We start from the raw sequence: 16,765 nt of genomic DNA, 5'->3' as shown, positions 1-16,765 counted from the left end.
AACTACTGTCCTAGGAAACTAGGAAGTCTGAGGGTGATCTGTCCTTAGGCGCAGCTCAATGCTGTGTTCAGTGCCCTCAACAGCGCTCGGTCTTTCTTTTATTGCTTCTCTGCCGTTGTCTGCCCTTGACTTGCTTTTCTTTCTGAGGAATTATAATGTGCAAAATGTGAGCCTGTAGCCAAAGAGAATGATTTTTTTGCTCATGCCCATGAATGAAACTAATCTGGAGTAAGCCATTTATAACAAAGCATACTAATTGGCCATACTGTGATTTGTTCCCCTTTAGGAAAGGTGAGGTTCATGTGGAATAAAAGGGAAAGAAAGATTTTTTTTAACCATCTTAATCATTTCTAAGGGTACAGTTCAGTGATGTCAACTATATTCACATTGTTGTGCAACAAATCTCTAGAACTTTTTCATCTTGCAAAACTGAAACTCTATACCCACTAAACAATTCGTTTCCCCCTCCCCCAGCCTCTGGAAACTACCATTCTATTTTCTGTTTCTATGAGTTTGACTACTTTAGATATCTCATATAAGTGGAATCATACAGTATTTGTCTTTTTGTGACTCGCTTATTTCACTTAGTATAATGTCCTCAAGGTTCATCTATGTTGTGGCATGTGACAGGATTTCAAAAGGAAAAGACATTTCACAATTTTTTTTTTTAAGGGATAGCCAAGAACACAAATGCCCTCAGGCAACTTAAATTCATAAAACAAACATAAAGAAACCTTATGGGACTGAAAATAACTGGAAAATGCACTGCTCACTTAACATTTTTCAGATTCATTCAAAACACTGAGTTTACCAGTTAAAGAAAGGCAAAATCACATCTGTAGCCTTTGGACTAAAAGTTTTAACACCTTCTTTTAAGTAGGCTTTGGGGATGATTTCTTAAAAAAAAAAAAAAGAGACAATTTTTGTATATAATTTTTTAATTAAACCTTTTATTTTGAGATAATTATTGATTCACATACAGCTGTTAAAAAATTATGCAAAGAAATCCCATGGATCCGTTAAGCAGTTTCCCCCAATGGCAAAATCTTGCAAAACTGCAGTGAAGTTTCCCAACCAGTATATTGACATTAATATATTCCACTGATCTTATTTAAATTTCCCCAGTTTTTCTTATGTTTATTTTTGTGTGCATACACACGTGTAATTTCATGCAATTTTATTACTTGTGTACAATGAATTTTTAAAGTAGAGTTTGTAGATTACATGTGGCTATTTCCAAGGTGCTATTATTTTTATAAATCTTAGTAGCAAAATATGTAATGCTGTTAATTTTATGTGACAAACATGAAGAAGGGTATATCTTATACTTAAACTAGATCTTTGCTTTCAAATTTCAAAACTTACTCAAACTATATACCCTTTAACATTTTCTCGTTCTGTCTATAATTATAGAATGATATATGAATATTTAGTTTTCCCAAACCTTTCTTCTCCTTAATATTTAGAATTAGGTACTGTTTTCATTGTGTCATTATTACCAGAGAAGTAGGACATAGTTTAAGAACTTCACTGTTAATATTTGAAGGTAATAATTGAAGGGAAATAATAGTGTTAATTTAAAAGTTTACTATTTTGCTCAGAATGTTTATATTTACTGGTCTTATAAAAGACAGATCATTAGGCGTTTGCATTAAGGGCAGCAAGACTCTCCATTTAGTTATGTAGAACTGTATAACTAAATCATAGTAAAATGAGTTTAAATATTTGCAAGGCAAATTACACAACCCTTAGGTACGTAGTCACCATTATCTTTTACACCTCTTTAATGATTTATTATTTCCTTGTTCACCTTCATAGAGTTTGTACTTCCTCGAACAAGAATACCTTCTTTTCCCAAGTCTTTCTTAATCTTATATATAGGAAGAGACTCAAAGAGAATTTTCTAAGTTATTGAATAGAAAATCCTTTTTAGGAAAAATGAAGTGACATAATAGGAACAAAAGACATTGCAATAAATTGAAATAGCTTCTTTATATAAATAAATTAAGGACATTTTCTCTTCATAAAGAAAAATTAATGTAATTATTTTCTTAATAAAGAACACAAAGCTTTCCAATAATTACATGGTCTCTTATTTCCCCTTCATTTCAGCAGAGACCTTATGAAGACAATTCAGTCTTTTAGTTTTTAGATGATGATCTGAAGTTAAATGATGGCTGTACTGAGCCTATTTGAATTATTTTCTAGGGAAAACTTAATCAAGGCCATTCTCGTTTACTCATTTATTCAATACTTACACTAATAATAATAGTAGTAAAAACAAGTAACAACTTTTCTGAGTCCTGAATTGTTTCTCTCTAAACCATCATAACTCTTTATTTTAGCTTTCTTAATTTCTATCTCTTCCATCCTAACTGAGCCTTCCACTGTTTATTCTTTATTTTCCTTATGATTTTGTTTTCACGTCTATGATAGTTTATTTTGTATTCTTTATTTCTTAGTTTTGTGAACTCCCATTTCATCTGTACCATCACATTCCTGAGATCTTATGTTTCTACTTTGTTGTTTCCCAAGAGAGAGGAAAATGCTTCTTATGTTTTTTAGAACAGTCGTTTAATGTTTTCCTGTTTCATGGCTTCTTTTCTGGGGGGGTGTGGGGCTGATTTTCATCTAGTCTTTTTTTCTTACAGAAACTTTGTGTTAGTGCTGTACTATATCCCTTTTTTAGAAAACATACTTATCTCTGGAAAAATTATCAACACTCTTCCCTGGACAAGTCCTTCACCATAGATATATTTTGGCTGAGATGTTTGTTACCATTCTAAGCTTTCTGACTTCCCCAGAGAAAAGGCATTGGGTTCTCTGCTGCCTCAGGTTAAAGCTGCTTCATGAAGACATGGTTTAACTGTTTAATTCTTTACTTTCTGTACCTCTGTCTCTTCTACTTTTCTTCTACTTCTCTGAAACAAAATACTTCCAGGAGGGGCTTGTTCTGCCAGCACAGGTCACCTCAGTTTCTGCACCCACAGCCGTATATATAGAATAAGTTTTATGGCCTGCACTGTCAGGCAGTATATTTTTCTTGGTTAGTTCTTAGGTCAACTGTCCTTGAACCCTTTTGCCACTGACAGAGCTCTTTTGCCACTGACAGAGCTTGGCCTTTTGCTACTTTACGAGCTTTGCAATGCTCCAGAAGTTACCTTGTCCCTGTTTGCTGTCAACTTCTTAGTATTTCTTTCAACATTTTAATTGTTGAAATGAACTCCTTTATTTACATAACTATGATCATTCAGGAAATTATCTATGCTATGTTATCATTATTTTTTTAACACCTTTATTGGAGTATAATTGTTTTACAATGGTGTGTTAGTTTCTGCTGTATAACAAAGTGAATCAGCTATACATATACATATATCCCCATATCTCTTCCCTCTTGTGTCTCTCTCCCACCCTCCCTATCCCACCCCTCTAGGTGGTCACAAAGCACCAAGCTGATCTCCCTGTGCTATGTGGCTGCTTCCTACTAGCTATCTGTTTTACATTTGGTAGTGTATATATGTCCATGCCACTCTCTCACTTCGTCCCAGCTTACCCCTCCCCCTCCCCGTGTCCTTAAGTCCATTCTCTACATCTGTGTCTTTATTCCTGTCCTGCCCCTAGGTTCTTCAGAACCTTTTTTTTTTTTTAGATTCCATATATATGTGTTAGCATACAGTATTTGTTTTCCTCTTTCTTACTAACTTCACACTGTAGGAGAGTCTGTAGGTCCATCCACTACACTACAAAAAATGCAATTTCATTTCTTTTTATGGCTGAGTAATATTCCATTGTATATATGTGCCACATCTTCTTTATCTATTCATCTGTCAGTGGACACTTAGGTTGCTTCCATGTCCTGGCTATTGTAAATAGAGCTGCAATGAACATTGTGGTACATGAGTCTTTTTGAATTATGGTTTTCTCAGGGTATATGTCCAGTAGTGAGATTGCTGGGTCATATGATAGTTCTATTTTTAGATTTTTAAGGAATCTCCATACTGTTCTCCATAGTGGCTGTATCAATTTACATTCCCACCAACAGTGCAAGATGGTTCCCTTTTCTCCACACCCTCTCCAGCATTTATTGTTTGTAGATTTTTTAATGATGGCCATTCTGACTGGTGTGAGGTGATACCTCATTGTAGTTTTGATTTGCATTTCTCTAATGATTAGTGATGTTGAGCATCCTTTCACGTGTTTGTTGGCAATCTGTATATCTTCTTTGGAGAAATGACTATTTAGGTCTTCTGCCCATTTTTGGATTGGGTTGTTTGTCTTTTTGACATTGAGCTGCATGAGCTGCTTGTGTATTTTGGAAATTAATCCTTTGTCAGTTGCTTCATTTGCAAATATCTTCTTCCATTCTGAGGGTTTTCTTTTCATGCTGTTTTTGGTTTCCTTTGCTGTGCAAAAGCTTTTAAGTTTCACTAGGTCCCATTTATTTTTGTTTTTATTTCCATTTCTCTGGGACATGGGTCAAAAAGCGTCTTGCTGTGATTTATATCATAGAGTGTTCTGCCTATGTTTTCCTCTAAGAGTTTTATAGTGCCTGGCCTTACATTTAGGTCTTTAACCCATTTTGAGTTTATTTTTGTGTATGGTGTTAGGGAGTGTTCTAATTTCATTCTTTTACATGTAGCTGTCCAGTTTTCCCATATGCTATGTTATAATTAATAAATCTAAAAGAAATGGAAATTTAATGTAGTAGATTAATAATAACATACAGCTGTATCTTGGCATTTATTCTTCCAGTCTCTGATTTTTATAATAATTTTTCTATAACTTCTCAGATAATTTCCTTCTCAGAGGGTGAGATTTTGGGTGGTACACTTAAAACACTGGGGTCAGTCAGGACATATTGATGTCACTTGCCATTGTGATTTTGTTAGTGTGAAATGATTTTTCCTTTCAGTATAAGGCTCTGGAGGTACCATGAAATCAATTGAAAATTCTGTAAAGGAAATGAAGCCCTGAATTATTTCAAACAAGCTAATATAATTTAAAATGTGTATTTTATAGTTTTTCTTAAAGCACTTTTGCTACATTAAAAATTTAGTGTGATAAGTAGAAAAACTGACTGCTTATGCTAGTTTTAGTCATAACCTCATTACTGTCAGTCGACCCTTGGTTAAATCACTTAACACTCTTGAACCTTGGTTTCCTGAAACCCCCACAATAATTTATCTTTCTGGTAGTAAAATATTGAGGACTTTTGTTAGGAGAAGGTACCTAATGGCATGGTAGATACATTGAAGCAGTGAGTGTATGTGGCCAAATTATAACTGTTCCCAAGCATTTCCAGAAGTGAGCAAAGATGAAGCAAGCCTAGAGGGTGCTGCTCTCATCCTCTGAAAACTCCTAGCTAAAAAGAGCAATCTCAGGAGGAGGCTGGCAAACCCTTTTTTTCACTGTTTTCTATATACCAGACATGATGTTAAGCACTGTATGTGTGTGTGTGTGTATATATATATATATATATATATATATAGTTCTATTGAGCAACATTTTAATATACATTGAGGTGGTTGGCATTTTCCCTTTTATAGATTAGGAGACTGAGATTTACACAGATTGGCTAGGAAATGGCTTAGAAATGGTGGAGCCAAGGACACTACATAATGATTAAGGGATCAAACCAAGAAGAAGATGTAACAGTTATAAATATATATGCACCCAACATATGAGCACCTCAATACATAAGGCAATTGCTAACAACTGTAAAAGAGGAAATCGACAGTAACACAATAATAGTGGGGGACTTTAATAACTCACTTACACCAATGGACAGATCATCCACACAGAAGATGAATAAGGAAACACAGGCTTTAAATGACACAATAGAACAGATAGATTTAATTGATATTTATAGGATGTTCAATCCAAAAACAGCAGATTACACTTTCTTCTCAAGTGCACACGGAACATTCTCCAGGATGGATCACATTTTGGGTCACAAATCAAGCTTCGGTAAATTTAAGAAAATTGAAATCATATCAAGCATCTTTTCCGACCACAATGCTATGAGATTAGAAACCAATTACAGGGAAAAAAACGTAAAAAACACAAAAACATGGAGACTAAATAATACATTACTAAATAACCAAGAGATCACTGAAGAAATCAAAGAGGATATCAAAAAATACCTAGAGACAATTTACAACAAAAACACAACAATCCAAAACCTATGGGATGAAGCAAAAGCAGTTCTAAGAGGGAAGTTTATAGCAATACATGCCTACCTCAAGAAACAACAAACATCTCAAGTAAACAATCTACCCTTACAGCTAAAGGAACTAGAGAAAGAAGAACAAATAAAACCCACAGTTAGTAGAAGGAAAGAAATCAGAAAGATCAGAGCAGAAATAAATGAAATAGAAACAAAGAAAACAATAGCAAAGATCAATAAAACTAAAAGCTGGTTCTTTGAGAAGATAAACAAAATTGATAAACCTTTAGCCAGACTCATCAAGAAAAAGAGGGAGAGGACTCAAATCAATAAAATTAGAGATGAAAAAGGAGAAGTTACAACAGACACCGCAGAAACATAAAGCATCCTAAGAGACTACTACAGGCAACTCTATGCCAATAAAATGGACAACCTGGAAGAAATGGACAAATTCTTAGAAAGGTATAACCTTCCAAGACTGAACCAGTAAGAAATAGAAAATATGAACAGACCAATCACAAGTTATGAAATTGAAACTGTGATTAAAAATCTTCCAACAAACAAAAATCCAGGACCAGATGGCTTCATAGGTGAATTCTATCAAACATTTAGAGAAGAGCTAACACCCGTCCTTCTCAAACTCTTCCAAAAAATTGCAGAGGAAGGAACACTCCCGAACTCATTCTATGAGGCCACCATCACCCTGATACCAAAACCAGACAGAGATACTACAATAAAAGAAAATTACAGACCAATATCACTGATGAACATAGATGCAAAAATCCTCAACAAAATACTAGCAAACAGAATCCAACAACACATTAAAAGGATCATACCCCATGATCAAGTGGGGTTTATCCCAGGGATGCAAGGATTCTTCAATATACACAAATCAGTCAATGTGATACACCATATTAATAAATTGAAGAAGAAAAACCATATGATCATCTCAATAGATGCAGAACAAGCTTTTGACAAAATTCAACACCCATTTGTGATAAAAGCTCTCCAGAAAGTGGGCATAGAGGGAACTTACCTTAACGTAATAAAGGCCATATACAACAAACACACAGCAAACATCATTCTCAATGGTGAAAAACTGAAAGCATTTCCTCTAAGATCAGGAACAAGACAAGGATGGCCACTCTTGCCACTATTATTCAACATAGTTTTGGAAGTCCTAGCCCCAGCAATTAGAGAATAAAAAGAAATAAAAGGAATACAAATTGGAAAAGAAGAATTAAAACTGTCACTGTTTGCAGATGACGTGATACTATACATAGAGAATCCTAAAGATGCCACCAGAAAACTACTAGAGCTAGTCAATGAATTTGGTAAAGTTGCAGGATACAAAATTAATTCACAAAAATCTCTTGCATTCCTATACACTAACAAGGGAAGATCAGAAAGAGAAATAAAGAAACAATCCCATTCACCATTGCAACAAAAAGAATAAAATACCTAGGAATAAACCTACCTAAGGAGGTAAAAGACCTGTACTCAGAAAACTATAAGACACTGATGAAAGAAATCAAAGATGACACAAACAGATGGAGAGATATACCATATTCTTGGATTGGAAGAATCAATACTGTGAAAATGACCACACTACCCAAAACAATCTACAGATGCAACACAATCCCTATCAAATTACCAGTGGCATATTTACAGAACTAAAACAAAAAATCTTAAAATTTGTATGGAGACACAGAAGACGCAGAATAGCCAAAGCAGTCTTGAGGGGAAAACACGGAGCAGGAGGAATCAGGCTCCCTGACTTCAGACTATACTACAAAGGTACAGTAGTCAAGGCAATATGGTACTGGCACAAAAACAGAAATGTAGACCAATGGAACAGGATAGTAAGCCCAGAGATTAAACCCATGCAGCTATGGTCAACTGATCTATGACAAAGGAGGCAAAGATATACAATGGAGAAAAGACAGCCTCTTCAATAAGTGGTGCTGGGAAAACTGGACAGCTACATGTAAAAGAATGAAATTAGAACACTCCCTAACACCATACACAAAAATAAACTCAAAATGGACTAGAGACCTAAATGTAAACCCGGACACTATAAAACGTAAGAATAAATCACATAAGTCACAGCAAGATCCTTTTTGACCCACCTCCTAGAGTAATGGAAATAAAAACAAAAATAAACACATGGGACCTAATGAAACTTAAAAGCTTTTGCAAAGCAAAGGAAGCTACAAACAAGACGAAAAGACAACCCTCAGAATGGGAGAAAATATTTGCAAACGAATCAATGGACAAAGGATTAATCTCCAAAATATATAAACAGTCCATGCAGCTCAATATTAAAAAAACAAACCCAACCAAAAATAGGCAGGAGACCTGAATAGACATTTTTCCAAAGAAGATATACAGACTGCCAACAAACACATGAAAGGATGCTTAACCTCACTAATCATTAGAGAAATGCAAATCAAAACTATGAGTTATCACCTCGCACCAGTTAGAATGGGCATCATCAGAAGATCTACAAACAACAAATGCTGGAGAGGGTGTGGAGAAAAGGAAACCTTCTTGCACTGTTGGTGGGAATGTAAATTGATACAGCCACTATGGAGAACAGTATGGAGGTTCCTCAAAAATCTAAAAATAGAACTACCATATGACCCAGCAGTCGCACTCCTGGGCATATACCCAGAGAAAACCATAATTCAAAATGACACATGCACCCCAATGTTCATTGCTGCACTATTTACAATAGCCAGGTCATGGAAGCAACCTAAATGCTCATCGACAGATGAATGGATGAAGACGATATGGTACATATATACAATGGAATATTACTCAGGCGTAAAAAGGAATGAAGTTCGGTCATTTGCAGAGATGTGGATGGATCTAGAGACTGTCATACAGAAGGAAGTAAGTCAGAAAGAGAAAAACAAATTTCGTATATTAACGCATATATGTGGAACCTAGAAAACTGGTACAGATGAACCAGTTTGCAGGGTAGAAATTGAGACACAGATGTACAGAACAAACGTATGGACACCAAGGGGGGGAAAGTGGTGGTGCGGAGTTATGGTGGTCTGATGAATTGGGAGATTGGGATTGACATATATACACTAATATGTATAAAATAGATAACTAATAAGAACCTGCTGTTTAAAAAACTAAATAAAATTCAAAATTCAAAAAAGAAATGGTGGAGCCACTACTCAAGTTCAGATCTGGCTAATTTCATTCTTCTGTCCATTCTGCATAGTTTGGTCCTCCCTACATACAGAGAGAAAATACGGATATCCTCTATGCTTCTTAATGGAAAATAAGACATAAATTCACGATGTTCTAATCATTACCTCACTACCTAGAGTATGTGTGAATGTGCTATTTTTAAGGATTGCCCCCCTCCCTGACTTTGTCTGCTTGTAATATTTCTGCAAAGGAATACACTAGAAAAATAAGCACTATATAGGCAACTTGGGTTGTAATGATGTGAGTGGTGCAAGTTAGTTAAACATTTTAATACTGAGATATTTTTTCTTCTATAACAAATGTCACCTTTATCAAGTTGTGCAATATTAATCACTTCAGTATCACTAAAGGAGCTAGGTAAATCTACAATTTAACAGTCTGCCTCTGAGCAATGTTTCCTATTTAATTTAGCATGTTCCCTTTTCTTAGTAAAACAAAGCAGGCCTCAAGAAAGAATAGTTTCAGAGAGCCAGTACTTTTTAGAGGTGGTATAATTAGTATTCTATATGCCATTAGATTTTTTTTAATCTTGTTGCATACCAAAAAAAATCCATGGAAAAATTACATAAAGTAAAATATTGAAGCAAATTCAGGTAAAAAAAAATAATACATGGCTGATTCATTTTGTTGTGCAGTGGAGGCTAACACAACATTGTAAAGTAACCATACGCCAATAAAATTTTTAAAAAATACAAAACTGGAGATATAACAACCCACTTATATGGATTTAATTTAACATCAAAGTTTCAAATAAAAATTGGCTTGTGTATTTAGGGAAAAAAAATACTGGATGTAACTGAACTACTGTGTTTTGAATCAAGTCCAAAATCCATCTCAAAATATCTAGGGTTATATTCTTCAAGGTCAGATGATGTTGATTTGAAAAATCTCTCTGAGTATACAATAAGAGCCGGGTGAAATACTGGAGATAAAGAATCTGCCATGGTATTGGTCTTACACCTTTTAGGTCATCTTCTCCATGAAAACTTCTCTGATACTCATACTCTCTCTCTCTCCTCACATATCTACACACATTTATATACATATCAGAAAAACCTGCCTAACTCCACATGCATGTATATGCATATTTTAAAAGGTCATTTATTAATTGTAGTATAACAAACATATCTTAAGTAACAGTTCAGTGAATGTTCACAAATTAAATGTATATGTGTAACCACAACCTAGGTCAACAAATAGAATATTACCAGCCCTCCAGAGCTCCCTGCCCACTTTCTTGATTTTTGCTCACTGTTCTTACAGCTAACAGCATACGTTAGCTTTACCTGAATTTCATATGAATAGAATTATACAAAATGTATTCTTTTGTGTATGGTTTCTTTCACTTGTTTGTGATTTGTGAGATTTGTTCATGTTGTTGTGAGTAGTAGTATTTCATTTATTTTAATTGACGTATGGTTTTCCATTATGTTTATTTATCTATTCTACTCTCGGTGTACATTAGGGTTGCTTTCAGTTTGGGGGGTATTATGAATAATGTTGCTGTGAAAATGTATGTATATATACATGTATGTATTTTTAGATATATGTATGTATGTATGTGTATTGGGCATGCAGCTAAGAGTAGAATTACTGAGTCACAGGGAACGTATATGGTCATTTTAGTCAATACAAGTTTCCACAGTGGTTGAACCAAGTTACATTCTCACCAGCTGTATATGAGAGTTCCAGATCTGCTACTTTCACAGTGCATTATCAGTCATTAACCATTTTCGTAGATTAAAATCACATTGTGACTTTAAATTGCATTACCCTGATGATGAATGAACTAGAGAAGGTTTTTGTGTATGTTTATCAGGCTTTTACATATTCTCTTTTGTGAAGTGCCCATTCAAGATTCTTTTTCCATTTTTAAACTGGGTTTGTCCTTCCCTATTAATTTTTACAAGTTCATTATATATTCTGGGTACTAGTCCTTTTTAGTAAGATCTATTAAAACTATATTCTCCCACTCTGTAGTTGACCTTTTATAATCTCTTAATGGCGTTTATGAGAAATAGAGTTCTTAATTTTAATGTAGTCCAGTTTACCAATCTATTTTTATGATAAGTACCTTGTGTCCTATTTAAGAAAATTCACCTAACCAAAACACAAGCAGATATTTTCTAGTGTTAACTTTTAGGAAAAAAATTTAACCTTTCATTTTTATATCACCAGTGCATCTGGGATGGATTTTTTTATTGTGGGATGTAGGGGTCAGCTTTTACATTTTTCCATATGAATATATATTACTGAAAAGACCGCCTTTCCTCCACTCTCCACTATCATATTTGTCATAAGTCACAAATCATATGTCATGTGTAGGTTTCCTTATGGACTATTTTGGTCCTTTCTTCTATTTGTTTATCCTTGTACCAATATCATACTTCTAAATTTCTGTAACTTTTGATCTGTAGTGTATCTTTTTTTAAGATTATCTCGAATATCCTTGACTTCATTTCTACATAAATTTTAGAATCAACTTGTTAATATCAGCAGCAACATATTCTTTTTTAAAATGGTGGGGTTTGTATTGGAATTGCCTTGAACCTATATATCAATTTGGGGGTATCAAATTGGGGAGAATTGGATTCTCACAGTAAATCCTAAACAAAATATTTGCAAATATATTCCAGCGATATATAAAGAAGATGAATATCAAGATCATGTTGGGTTTATTCAAGGAATACAAAGGTTGTTTAATATTAGAAAATGAATCAGTGCAATTCACCATGTTAACAGAAAAAAAAAGCATCCCATAATCTTCTCAATGGATGCAGAAAAAAATATTTGATCAGCTTTAAAATTCACTCATGGTAAAAATCTTAGCAAACTAGAAATAGAAATGAACTTCCTTAATGTGTTAAGGAGCCATGTTGACATCTTCTTTCCTGATGTTGAGACTGAAACAAGAACGTATCTGCTCTACCACATTTTACTGGAGGTTCTGGCCAGCAACAAGGAATCTAACTAACGAACTCAGACTTTTTACTTAGTGGCTTCTGTAGAGTGAGAGTTCAACAAGACAAGTGGCAGCTGCCAGTCTGAAAAGTGGCAGAGTGTCACTTCTACTGTAGTTTTTTTTTTTTTTTTTATTTTGCGGTACGCGGGCCTCTCACTGTTGTGGCCTCTCCCGTTGCGGAGCACAGGCTCCGGACGCGCAGGCTCAGCGGCCATGGCTCACGGGCCCAGCTGCTCCGCGGCACATGGGATCTTCCCGGACCGGGGCACAAACCCGTGTCCCCTGTATCGGCAGACGGACTCTCAACCACTGCGCCACCAGGGAAGCCCCTACTGTAGTTTATTAAAGTCGTAACAAAAGAAAGGGACATAGCCCCCACCTCTAGATTGGAGGAGTGTCAGAGAATTTATCACCACAGATATGCCACACATTCGTACATGTTAGGAGCTGTTTATTTTTCACAATAAAACTTGAGCTCTAGGTTGGCTGAGTATAATATGAATCATTAATTTGCTTCCTTGGGGTCTTCCTGGGCTGTGCTCTATTGTTTTCATCATCGAATGTTGCTATAGAGAATGTTGTGGCAAGATTCATTCTTTTCTGACTTTACAGCCAAATTGGGTTTTGTTTGTTTATTTTGCTTTTTTTTTTTCGCTTGGCCTAATTACACATAGATATACACCTTCCTTTATTTTAAGGGAAATATGTCCCTCAGACATATCTTATGTATATATTTGTATTCCTTTACTATATATCCAGATGTATTATATACCCAAATTTTAACAAAACTTTATTTATTGTATGTCTATAGATCCAAACTTTGATACAAACTTTTAAATATATATCAAATATATACATTTATATGTGTGTATGCATATAGACATATATGCCCATACTTTTAACCTATATTTTAAACTTCTGTTATTTTGCTACATTTTCTCAAATCCCTTCTTTCTATGTTTTTCACAAATCTCTTTTTATGCTTCTTATAATGTGAGTATCACTGATTTTATTTATCTTACTTAGCTCATTTATCTATTCCTTGAGTTCTTTTTGAGAGGGGAGGGAGGAGTGTATTGTCCTTAATTTTTTTATTTTGTCTATGGTTTTGGATATGTATTCTTAAGTTTGCAATATTCCTTTCCTCCTTTTAAAGAATGTATTTGCAGATATCTCATGCTGCTGCCGCTGCTGGCTCTCCTCCCCCTCCTTTTCCTTCACCGCCTCTCCTCCTCCATTGGTACTTATCTTGAATGGGTGTGATGGAGGTTTCTTTATTGACTGGCAGAGGAGACAGCTGGCAGTTTGAAGTGTGATCTCATTTTTGTTCCTGCCTGAGCTTTTTCTAGATTAGCAGAGAGATTTTCTGGCTTATAAGGATGTCAGGCATTTTGAGTATGATCCTTTAAATAGGCAGTGTAGATCAATATAGTTTCTGTTCCACATTACCTTACCAAGAACTTACTCTGTAAAGATGGTATATCAGGATGCTAAGTAAAATGTAGGTCTCCTCTAGGGCTGATATTACCATTCCAAGAAACAGGGCATTGGTTTACTCCTCAGAGTGAGCCCCTGTTTTGGAAAATCCATGCTCTACCCACCTGTCTCACCCTCACAATGATTCATTATGGGGTTATGGATGTAGTCGATTCTTGTTTTCTTTGATATTTTAAACTTATTCTAACATCTTGATTTCCTTCTCCTTTTCAGATGCAGCAGCTGTTCCATGAAAATTATGAACACAATCGGAAGGGTTATATCCAAGACCTTCACAACAGCAAAATCCATGCAGCCATAACACTTCATCCAAACAAAAGGCCTGCCTACCAATACAGGCTTCATAATTACATGCTTAGCCGCAAAATTTCTGAACTTCGCTACCGCACCATCCAGCTCCACCGGGAGAGCGCTCTGATGAGCAAGCTCAGTAACAGCGAAGTGAGCAAAGAGGACCAGCAGCTGGGAGTGATGCCTTCTTTCAATCACTTCCAGCCTCGGGAGAGAGATGAAGTGATAGAATGGGAGTTCCTGACAGGGAAGCTCCTCTACTCAGCATCTGAGAACCAGCCTCCCCGACAGAGCATCAGCAGCATCCTGAGAACAGCGCTGGATGACACCGTCCTACAGGTGATGGAGATGATCAATGAGAATGCCAAGAGTAGAGGACGGCTCATTGACTTCAAGGAAATTCAGTATGGCTACCGCAGGGTTGATCCCCTGCATGGGGTGGAGTACATCTTGGATTTACTCCTCTTATACAAAAGACACAAGGGGAGGAAACTGACTGTGCCAGTAAGACGTCACGCCTATCTTCAGCAGTTGTTCAGCAAGCCTTTCTTCAGAGAAACTGAAGAGCTAGATGTCGACAGTCTTGTAGAGAGTATTAACAGTGACACTCAGTCATTCTCCTTTATATCTAATTCTTTAAAGATATTATCTTCTTTTCAAGGTGCCAAAGAAATGGGAGGGCCCAATGAAAAGAAAATACATGTTCTTGTCCCTCTCATTGGAAGGTATGACATTTTCTTGAGATTCATGGAGAACTTTGAAAACACTTGTCTTATCCCAAAGCAGAATGTAAAGCTGGTCATCATCCTTTTCAGTAGGGATTCTGGCCAAGATTCCAGCAAGCATATTGAGCTGATACAAGAATATCAAAACAAGTACCCTAAAGCAGAAATGACCCTGATCCCTATGAAGGGAGAGTTTTCCAGAGGTCTTGGTCTTGAAATGGGATCTTCCCAGTTTGACAATGATACTTTGCTGCTATTTTGTGATGTTGACTTGATCTTCAGAGGAGACTTTCTCCAACGATGTAGAGACAATACAATTCAGGGACAACAGGTGTACTATCCCATCATCTTTAGCCAGTATGACCCAAAGGTAACCAATGGGGGAAGTCCTCCCACTGATAATGACTTTGTCTTCTCAAAGAAGACTGGATTTTGGAGAGACTATGGATATGGAATTACCTGTATTTATAAAAGTGATCTTCTGGGTGCAGGTGGATTTGATACCTCAATACAAGGCTGGGGACTGGAAGATGTAGATCTCTACAATAAAGTTATTCAATCTGGCTTAAGGCCCTTCAGAAGTCAAGAAGTAGGAGTGGTGCATATTTTCCATCCAGTTCATTGTGACCCTAACTTGGACCCTAAGCAGTATAAGATGTGCTTAGGATCCAAGGCAAGTACTTTTGCCTCAACCGTGCAACTGGCTGAACTGTGGTTGGAAAAACATTTGGGTGTCAGGTACAATCGAACTCTCTCCTGACAGTCCAGGCAACACATATTGCCTTTTTAAAGGGGAGTTTACCTCATTGTTGGTGGTTGTTATTTTTATTTTATTATTGTTATTTTTATTATTATAATTATTATTGTTATAATTTTATTTTGTTGTCCTGGTCTTAAACTACTCTTGGTTGTCTTCCAAAGGGTGTTTGTTGACCTCAAACAAGAAGAGTCTGCGGTTCACTGATATTTCAGATTTCTACTGAAGTCAATAGGTATATTACTTTTATATATCTTTGAGATTGAGATTGAGTTAAATCGTGGCAATCAAATGACTTTTGAAGCTCATTCATCATGAGAGACAGCTTAGAAGAATGTTCTCTTGGGGCTTAAAGATGCAATATCGACTTTTCTTTTGTTTGTCAAATTCAATGTGATACGAATATTTACTGGTGAAAGGTACCACAAAAGTGCTTTATGCTTCCTATGGGGAAGGGACTCTGTAACATAAACTTGAGTTTTGTAATTTATACAAGGACTTAAATATATAGACAGTAATTTTCTTCATCTTTAGAATTTTTAAAGGAAATGAACACTTATGATTGTATGTTTATTTTTTAAAAAAAAGTTTTAAAAATTGAGGAGTTTGTTCCACAAGCAACCGGTACTGGCTACCCTGGTCTTATGACAGTTATCTGCTCCTCACAACTGTCTGCTATAAATGCGAATGAATTTTATTTTCTCAAGGAAATATGATTTAATTAAATATTCATGTACATTTTAGAAGCTTTATGAAACAATGTCCTTCATTTGCTGGCAAGAAGATAAAATATGACAGAACCTGGTTATTTATAATAAAACACAGGTATAACGATATTCTTTTTCAAAAACACTGAAAAACTTGTGTTGTTTCCTTTTAGTCAGTCATATTTGATGTATTTCTTAATGGTCATACTCACCGAAACATGCTTGCTACACAGGCTGGAAAAGTTAATATGGAATTATGGGCATGATATTTGTATCAGTATGCTTTAAGTCCTAGCCTTCATTAAGTGATTAAAATGAGCAGTTTTTAAGTCAGTAATTTACAATCCAGGGGAAGTATTCCTCTTCGATCTCATTAGCTTTGTGATCAAACTGAACCAAGAACAGGTCAGAAATGGCTTTTGATATGGATTG

At 35.6% G+C, this 16,765-nt stretch overlaps 1 protein-coding gene across 1 annotated transcript in view; it reads left to right on the top strand.

Moving 5' to 3' along the window:
• The window catches only part of CHSY3 (chondroitin sulfate synthase 3), a 276,878-nt gene extending 260,407 nt beyond the window's left edge, over positions 1 to 16,471 (top strand). The window contains exon 3 of the mRNA XM_060006950.1: positions 14,067 to 16,471. Within this exon, the coding sequence (XP_059862933.1) occupies positions 14,067 to 15,629 (1,563 nt within the window). The 3' untranslated portion in view covers positions 15,630 to 16,471. The remainder of the gene's footprint in view (positions 1 to 14,066) is intronic.
• Positions 16,472 to 16,765: the final 294 nt, after the last annotated feature.

This window comes from Delphinus delphis, chromosome 3 (genome assembly GCF_949987515.2).
Source record: "Delphinus delphis chromosome 3, mDelDel1.2, whole genome shotgun sequence".
Taxonomy (NCBI): domain Eukaryota; kingdom Metazoa; phylum Chordata; class Mammalia; order Artiodactyla; family Delphinidae; genus Delphinus; species Delphinus delphis.
Note: the sequence above shows the minus strand (reverse complement) of the source record. Positions and strands in the feature narration are given on the sequence as shown.